This window comes from Barbus barbus (genome assembly GCF_936440315.1).
Source record: "Barbus barbus genome assembly, chromosome: 7".
Lineage (NCBI taxonomy): Eukaryota > Metazoa > Chordata > Actinopteri > Cypriniformes > Cyprinidae > Barbus > Barbus barbus.
The window spans coordinates 3032614-3042574 of NC_136735.1; the positions used below are offsets into that span (position 1 = coordinate 3032614).

The window sequence follows — 9961 nt, forward strand, 5'->3', positions numbered from 1 at the left end:
TCAACACAACAACACGCATGTTGGTTTTTGTGGTTTATGGGGACTCTCCATAGGCGTAATGGTTTTTATACTGAACAAACTGTGTGTGCTATTGCCCTACACCAACCCTACACCTAAACTTAGCCCTCACAGGAGACTTTGTGCATTTTTAGATTTTCAAAAAAACACCATTTAGTATGTTTTTTAAGCCTTTTGAATTACGGGGACATAGGCAGTGTCCTCATAAACCACCTTCATATTGTAATACCTCTGTCATACCCATGTCATTATACACATTTGTGTCCTCATAAACCACATAAACATGCACACACACACACTTTTTTTTTTATGACACACATACAAACCACACTCTGACATCCATACCAACACACCCAATCAATTATGGCTGTATTATTTATCCAATTGGCTCTATAATATGCAGAAGCAGAAAACTAAAGCTATTTGCTTTATAGACCAAACCTGAAAAAATGGCACCATCTGGCACAAATAATTTTAAAGCCTTTCAAACAGAATGAAAGCCTATTAACAAACATTGCATCGTTGTACAGTTAAATAGCACTGCGATGAAAAATTGCAAGTTTCAGTGCGGACATTTTTGTCCTTAAGGTCTGGAGAGGAACTATTTTTTGTATCTAGTGCAAAATAGATTTATTAAAGGAAATGGGGGTGAAATAGTAAAATTCCAGTAAAAAATACACACCTGTTCCAAAATGTATGCAGCTGGCAATAACATGAGCCAAATGATAAAAAACAAAAAACAGGACAAAAATGTCCAAAAGGTCGAATAAGGGTTAAATCTTTATTTACTTCTGCTGAAGCCTAGGTAGTCAGTTCCAGGTCATTGTGGAGCTAAATTCAAAACAATATACCTGGTAGGAGTGATTGTTTTGTGAGCTGCACTAGGCCGTTGTTAAACACAAAAATAACGTACCATATGTGATTGGGTTAATATTCAGTTAATATTGGGTCTTTCACAACAAAATCATTTATGTTTGCATAATTACATGTTATGTATACAGGAAAATGCTCACAACAGTGGATACAGATAGAGTTTGATCACTGGTCTGTCAAAGTGGCCGATGATGATTATTTGTAGTGAAACTGTTTGCGTGTTTGTAATCATTCAGTTTGACTAAACAAGTTTTAAGCTAGGTAGCCTCTGAAGGGACATAAGTATTAAAAATTATATTTCAGTGTTTTTGTGCTCTCTAAAAAATGTAATTCCCTGAGCAACTTTTGTAAGAATTGAAATATAATGTTTCCCTTCCATCTCATACTTTTTCCATCACATTTCCATCTAGAGGCAACTTCAGCTGAGAAATAATGGTTTTAATTTCAGTAATCTGAAGGCAAAAAGAACATCTCTCAAGTAGGTTCAAAAATAACTTCTCTGTGGTCAAAGTGACGCAAACCAGTCTTATGCAACATATGTCTCAAAATTCAGAAAATGTTTCCAGGAAGAAACGGCGGCCAGTATAAAAACAGAGTTTTATTTTTGATTTAAACCTGAACATCTCTCCATCCTAATATGTGCAAAAGCAAGTGAAACTATAAAGTCCTACTACTTCAGTAAGAGAGAAAAGAAATATGTCATTTACTGATCAGTGATGGACAACAACAACAAAAACAAGAATAAAAGATGTCATCTTCATTTCCTGTTGTTTAGGCATATTGGGTTTAATTATCAATAAATGCCATTGGATCGTGATGGAAAGCTGTTTAATGTTTCCTGTGTGGGCAGCACCCAAAAAAGATGAAGAAACCTTTCAGTCTGAATGGGCATTTTAAAACAAACCATGTTAACCATGTGAACTCAGTTTAACGGCTGCTGGACATCAAACAGATCTTCGCAATATAATCAATAAAGATATAAAATATCCTCAATAGTCAATAGATACACAATCACACAGTTTTTCTTTCTGTTACAATATGGATCATATGAGTTGTTTCTTTGACAGAAATCTAAAAGAAAATGTGTTCATGTGTGACATAAATGAACAGTCAGAGGAAGTTGTTTTAATAGATATCTACAGTATGTTTATAACCGTATTGTGCCTGTCATGTGCTATGTTATTTTGTGCACTCTTCATATTACAGTCCAGCAAAGGTGACTGAAATAATATTTTCAATTGTTGTCCTGTGGCAAAACATACGGGCAGCTGTGTTTTAGATCAAACATATAATAGTGTGACCAGGATGCATCAGTGAATAGTGAGATATTTTCCTAAATAAAATGATCCTGCCAGAAGAACTGCATGAAAACGTATTATGTCTCTTCTATATCTGTAAGTTTTTATGCATGCAAAGTAAGGGGAATTGAAGGTTTTCTGACATTTGAGTGTGGATGAGAAACTTTAATGTGGAAGGAGAACGTTTTGAAATTAAAAAAACATTTTCAAATGTATCTGGATTAATGCAGACAGTCTAAGGCTGTCTATGTTGGACACGACGAAGCAATGTTTATTTATTTATCATTTATTTAAATTTGAAAAATGTGGGGTGCTGTAGAGTTGGGGAGAACACAGGCATCATTTAGATTATTTTGATCAGTAGCGTGCGTTGAGACACTGTCAGTGGGCTCTGATTCATTGTGTGGTTGGGATTCTGGATGTTTTTTGGGGTTTTTTTCCTGTTCCACCCACTTCTACCCACCACTTACTGTCACTTCTCTTTTTCCAATAACCTGAAGTTAAAAAAAAAATCTCTCAAGGATGTTGAAGAACAACTTGTCTGTCTGTGGTCAAAGTTACGACATATAATCTTACTCAAGATGTGTTTCAAATTCTTCAGATTTTTTATTTTATTATTATTTATTTTTTTACAGGAAGAAAGAGTGGCCGGTATAAAAACTCAGTTTTATTTTTTTATTTGATTTTACCTGAATGTCTCTTCAATCCAAATACGTCCAAAAGCAAAACTATTACGTTAACTGTTTAAGCATATTGGGTTTATTTATCAATAAGTACTATTGGATCATGATAGAAAGCTATTTAAAGTTGCATGTGTGGGCAGCACCCAAAAAAGAGGAAGAAATATTTCTGTCTGCATGGTCATTTTAAAACAAACCATGTTAACCATGTGAATTCAGTTTAACGCCTGCTGGAGATCAGACTCTCCAGAACACGGTAAGAGTTAATGTGTCAATATTAATATGTGGATATGGTCTGATTAATAATATTGTACAACCCACTGACTTATTCAATAGGACATATTCTCCATGGAAACTGATTTATGGAGATTTTGAAGCTAAAGATTGTGTTTTTCACATGATGTGTGTTATGTTAGTCTTGTAGTGGCATCAGTCTGAATGGCTCCTCCTCTTGCTCTGGTGTTTCTGCTCATGATTCATGGTGAGTTATTGGATAATTAACAAATGTTACATAGTCGCTTATTAAACAATCCTGTAATTTGTTGCATTCTTTAGCTGGGGATCTGCCAATCATTGGACTCCCTGTTGAATCCTAACTGACAAACTTGTGTGTGTGTGTGTGTGTGTGTGTGTGTGTTAATCAGTAATACAGTATAATGTAAACTTTACTCTGGACCCTTCTCATGTGCTCTATCCAGAATCCGAACCACTTCCATCTAGTAAATGTTTCCTCACTCCCAGGTTTAGATAAATATGCTATAAGAACTCCGTTGTTCCTTCAGCTACAAGACTGTTGAATTCTAGTGTAAAGGAAATGACTGTGTTAATGTTATTGATGTGGTTTTCTTGTTATGCAGCTTCATATGTACTGCCCAAAACAAATTTCCCTTAAAAGGGACAATAAAATATCATCAATCAGTCAGTAAGTGTTCGGCACAATATGCATATGATGAGCATGAGGGGATAGTATTTATGAAAAAAAATCTATTTTGCGTGAACTATCCGTTTATGGTTTCAGGTGTTTATGGCCGCTGTTGTTGGGATGTTTACAGCCATTCCTGCATTTGTGGGTCACCATTCCCAATGTGCTGTTATACTTGTCCATACCCACACGTTCCCCATCCCATATCACCTAATCAGCTGCCCAATGCCAGATGTAAGTACTGTGTATTTTTTATATTTTATTTGTGTACCTTTTTCTTTGAAGTCTCCAGTGATATAAATGACACTGGTAAAAATATATATATATATATATTTGGGCTTTCCTTGTACTTTATGCAATGACTCTTTCAGTTGAAATTATTGCCTTACTCTGGTCTGGAAGATCTTGATCTCATGAAGTTTACCTTTACATTTAAGCCTTCAATGATGAACTGGTGATTAAAAATAATATTTCAAATATTTATCCTGTAGGTCCTCCCGTGAAACCAGTGATCTTCATCAGTCCATCTGGTGAAATAGTGGAGGGGGATTCAGTGACTCTGAGCTGCAGCAGTGATTCAAACTGTCCTACAGGAATCAGCTGGTTTAAAGAAGGAACATATCTGAATTTTGGACAGATCTACAGCATCTCAAAGATCAGATCTGATGACAGTGGAGAATACACTTGCAGCTCCATCAATGAACATGGAGAGAAATACTCTGATGCTGTGACTTTAAACGTTATGTGTGAGTTAATGATGTTTCAGTAACTGTGACTTGAAATCCTACAAACATAATCTATGATTTCAAATTGATTGTGGTACTTAATGGCATTCATGTTTTTTCTGTGGTAGATCCTCCAAAGAGCGTTTCAGTCTTTATCAGTCCGTCTGGTGAGATAGTGGAGGGAGATTCAGTGACTCTGAGCTGCAGCAGTGATTCAAACCCACCTGCAGAAATCAGCTGGTTGAAAGGAGGAACATATCTGAATTTTGGACAGATCTACAGGATCTCAAAGATCAGCTCTGATCACAGTGGAGAATACACGTGCAGATCCATCAATGAACAAGGAGAGAAATACTCTGAAGCTGTGACTTTAAACATCATGTGTGAGTTAATTATGGTTCAGTAACTGTGACTTGAAATCCTCCAGACATGGACTGTCAAATTTATTGTGATACAGTGGTATAGCAAGTCAGCTCCGGGCCTATATGCAAAAACATTTGTACGGGCCCCCCCAAATGTTATAGGTTAATGTGGGCTCCAACGCTGCTTATTGTTGTCTTTTCTGAGGTAAATAACATTACATGACTATTCTCAAGCTGTTTTATTGACAGTATTAATGTTTGGAAATAATATTTAACGTTTTCAAGTCTATTCATTATTTGTAGCGCGCTAGCCACCCAATAATCTCAATAAGCGTGTTTTGTTACTTTTAACATAGCCCAAATCGTAGACTTTAAATTCTGTCAATTTTATCTTGAAATACAAACAATAAATGTGTTTTTCCGCTCTTTAATGTGGCGCGAAACCACTGTATTCAGTTCAAGCAGCAGGTGAATAAATCATCTATTTATTTCAATTAGTTCCAGCATGAGATAAACATGAATGAATATCAGAAGACATGGTGAAAAAAATCAGAACAACTTGAACGAATGTCTCACGTAGGCTAATCGGTCAATCAAACGGTGTATCGAAAATCATTGATAAAACAGCCTGTGTATAGTCATAACAGTCATAAGATAACATTGACCTCAGAAAAGCCAACAATATAACGTTTTTTTTGTTTTTTTATTAAAAATTATTATTATTTTATTTGGCCGTGGCAATGCAGAATTTACACGTAGTGTTAAAAAATGATGCAGTTTTACGACAGAAATATAACAAATGCACACATTACCGAGCCCTGCACGACATGCAGAAAATATATTCATTTATTTAGGCCATGAATTAAAAATTTGTTCCCTCTTTTTAATTAAATGGTCCCCCTTGGTGGGCCCCCAATCAGCCCGAGCCCATATGCATGTGCATACCCTGCATACCCAGACGCTACACCCCTGTTGTGATACTTAATGACATTGATGTTTTTTTCTGTGTTAGATCCTCCAAAGAGCATCTCAGTGTTTATCAGTCCATCTGGTGAAATAGTGGAGGGAGATTCAGTGATTCTGAGCTGCAGCAGTGATTCAAACCCACCTGCAGAAATCAGCTGGTTTAAAGGAGGAACGTTTGTAGGATCTGGAAGAATCTACAGCATCTCAAAGATCAGCCCTGATCACAGTGGAGATTACAAGTGCAGATCCAGAAATAAACATGGAGAGACATACTCTGATGCTGTGATGCTGAATGTGATGTGTAAGTGAATGCTGGTGCAAGAACTGACAATAGCTCCGCCAGTTCCAGTGTGTTTTATCACTGTTGATGAGATGTTTAATTTCTATTTTAGATGCTCCAAGAAATGTAGTGGTGTCCATAACTGGGTCTGCTGAAATAGTGGAGGGAGATTCAGTGACTCTGATCTGCAGCAGTGATTCAAACCCACCTGCTCTGAACTTCAGCTGGTTTAAGGAGGATCAAAGCTCATCTGTTGGATCTGGACAGAGTTTCAGTGCACTACAGAGTGGACGCTTCTACTGTGAGGCTCACAATCAACATGGATCTCAGAGATCAGACGCTGTTACTGTCACAGGTGAAGATTTTATTAACACACTCCTGTATCTTCACATCATGCATCAGTTTGGAGAGTTAATTATGATGATCTTCCTCTTTCAGTTCATCGTGGAGCTGGTGGGAATGTGATCGTGATCGCAGCAACATCTGGAGGATTATTCATCATCATCATCATCATCATCATCGTACTATTTATAGTGTAAATTAAATAATAAAGATAATTTAAATATCTTCTTTTAAACTAATGCAAAAAGGATATTTGGTAATGAATTATATATGAAACAATTAAATTACTTATGTTTCCTTTTCTGACAGAGAGAGAAAAATTATGAAAAGAAGATCTGCTTTACATGACTATGAGGTGAGATGATCAAAGAAACACAGAATAAAATTAAATGTGACCCTGGACCACAAAACCAGTCTTACATCGCTGGGGTATATTTGTAGCAATAGCCAAAAATGGGTCAAAATTATCATTTTTTTTTTATAATGCCAAAAATCATTAGGATATTAAGTAAAGATCATGTTCCATGAAGATATTTTGTAAATGTACTACCATAAATATATGAAAATTAGATTTTTGATTAGTAATATGCATTGATAATAACTTTATTTGGACAACTTCAAAGGCAATTTTCTCAGTATTTTGATTTGTTTGCACCCTCAGATTCCAGATTTTCAAATAATTGTATTTTGGTCAAATATCCTAACAAACCATACATCAATGGAAAGCTTCTTTATTCAGCTTTCAGATGATGTATAAATCTCAATTTTTTTTATGACTGGTTTTGTGTTCCAGGGTCACAAATAATACAAAATTAGCATGTTCCTACAGGCAGAGATGTGTGTGTGTGAGCGTGTGCATCTTTCTTTCTGCTTCCCTGTAGAATGATGTTCCCAGCGCAGGCTCATATACAGCTCTTGATCCCAGGTCCAGATCTTCAGACCAGTACAACACAATCACAGTAACTGAAATCTCAAAAACTACAGTATGTAAGAAAAAGTGATGAGGACTTGGACGATCTCCATGAAGATGTTTATTGCAGCAGCAGTGACAGAGTACATTTAGTGGGTTCAACGGAGTCAGAATGAACCCAGAGCATCCTAAGCTCAAACCTTTTATACACTTACAGTTTACTGCCCTTAATGTAAATGAAGTTGCTCCTGTTGTAACAGCTGCGGTCTGAATGTTAATTAAGTTCTGATACGTGTCTGAGATGGTTCTCTGAGTCCCACACCTGCTTCCATTCTACAATACTTTCATGATTGGCAGCATGAAGTAGCTCAATTAACCCTCTATAGGAGTAATTGTGAATTTACAGCTTAAAAATAATTGATGTTATATTTTAAATATATTAAATTATTTTCCAAAATTAGTTTTCTTCATGTGACCTTTGACCTTTTATTTAGGGATCCGTCATTTATAACTGACGTTGTCCCATTAGGTTAAACTATTTTGCCAAATTGCCTGAAACTTCAAATACATTAAGATGCTTTTTCATTATCTAACAAAAAAAGTGAAAATGTCTTACTGTTTCAAAAATACATTAAAAATCTTTTTGAACATTACATTTTTTTCTTGTGCTGCTATATTTGATTTGGAACTCGTGCGTGAAAATGTCTAAAACTGCATTGCATAATAGGACTTTGACAGTTATGTATGACGCTCAGATTTGTTGGTCTCTGAGTTGTTGTTTTTATAAAAGTGCATTAAAAATGACAAAAAAAAAACACATTTGGATGTACGATTATATTTTTATAACTTGAATTTATATGTATTTTGTAGTCTAAAATGAGCTTGATATGGAGCTTTGAGAGCATGTGACCTAACATGTGCTAATATCTCCTTTACTACTTAGTTACCAAAAATGTGAAGCACATGGCTAATACATTTTTGGAGTCGATTTACACTAAGTGCAAATAGCCCACCTTGTTGGCAAAGGCTATTTACACTAACTCCGCCCACCAAAGTGTGATTGGGATAGCCAACACTACAAAAATACACTAACTTTATATTGGTATCAGTTGTGTAGATGGTAAGACATGTGGTTTTTGACACGTTCGGCAACAAGTTCAAGCCCGCCTTTTGCCTAACTTTTTTTTCTCCCTTTTCAAATCTTATATTGCATCGGAAAGGCATTTGTTTTCAATAAAAATGAAAGAAGTAATCAAAAAGTTGAAAATAAAAGTATCGGGTAGGGTTAGGGCAGGTGTAGGGAGGGCTTTATTGTCCCAATAAGGTGGCATCTATTTAATAATTTGAATTAAAACTATAATTTACATTCAATACGTTATTATTGCCTACTGTTTTATAATGTACTTCAATACTGAGGCGCAGATAATTGACACTATTTGCAATAAGTAGTATAAATAGCAGACAATCTTGCTATTTTAACATAGTGTAAATAGCATCCATCACTATTTGCACTTAGTGTAAATAGTATCTATCGCTAGGAAAATATGCTATTTACAATAAATCTATCAATATTTACACTTAGTGCAAATAGCCGCTGAAGGGGATGTAATTTGACATCACTAAATTAAAATTGTGTTGGTTGAACATTAATATTGAATTGTAAATGTAATTGTCTTAGCGTCATTTATAAATATCCCATAGAGAGTTAAAGAAATTAACTTCCACAGTATAACATCTGATTATAAATTGGCACCATACCTGAGCAGTATTAAACAACAACACAAAACGGGTGTGCTTTAAAACGTAAAATCAGCCGCTTATGTTCGTGTTTGTCCATTTCTAAAATACAGTAAATTGCGTATAAAATCCCAATTTAGTGCTGATACTCAAGGAAATATGGATAAAGAGCTATTCAGCCTGAAGAACCCGGAGGTGCTGTCATCAAGAGTTTATTTGTAAACAATGACTTCATCTGACTAAAATTACCATGGTTACTAAACAGATAATAATTAAGATAGGACTATGATTCTAGAGTTAGCACATACTATTTCTGTAATATGGCCAAATCAATTACAAAATCGTAAACTAAGGAATGCATGCTCGGGTCTACACCAATAAGATTTGCCATGTTATAAACCAATGGAATTGTCCAGATTGCACTCTGAAGTACTTGGAGTTACCTGTATGAGCTCTCAGTGACAGACACTGTATCCTCCAGTAGGTGGCGCTCTTTCAGTGTGATTAATGTGATCTTCAGTCAGTGGTGATGGTGGGAGGAGCCAGTAAAGCTGCTCATTACTGATAAAGAGCTGAATAAAGAGGAAGTAACTAAAGCAGACAGATGTAGAGACAGAGAGATTCACACAGAGATCATTCAGCATAAAGAAGACTGAACTCAAGTCACAATGAAGATCCTCCTCATCTTCTTCACTTTCTACCTGATCTCAGGTCAGAGCTTTTCTCTTTCATCACTGCAGTAATGATGCTGTTTTCTGTTCATCATCTTTCTGATCACAGTATCAATCTGATTGACAGATGCAGTGAGATGCTTTAGCGTCACGGGATATTCTGGAGGAAGCATTCTT

The 9961-nt window shown here is 35.7% G+C and overlaps 1 protein-coding gene across 1 annotated transcript; it reads left to right on the top strand.

The window, feature by feature from the left end:
• Positions 1 to 3086: 3086 nt before the first annotated feature.
• LOC306872919 (B-cell receptor CD22-like) lies at positions 3087 to 8028 on the top strand. Its single transcript, XM_079421845.1, has 10 exons — positions 3087 to 3125; positions 3286 to 3350; positions 3888 to 4025; positions 4283 to 4537; positions 4645 to 4899; positions 5891 to 6145; positions 6237 to 6479; positions 6563 to 6659; positions 6776 to 6821; positions 7348 to 8028. The coding sequence occupies exons 2-10, from the start codon at positions 3308 to 3310 to the stop codon at positions 7465 to 7467; spliced, it is 1452 nt and encodes a 483-aa protein (XP_079277971.1). The 5' UTR covers positions 3087 to 3125; positions 3286 to 3307; the 3' UTR covers positions 7468 to 8028.
• Positions 8029 to 9961: the final 1933 nt, after the last annotated feature.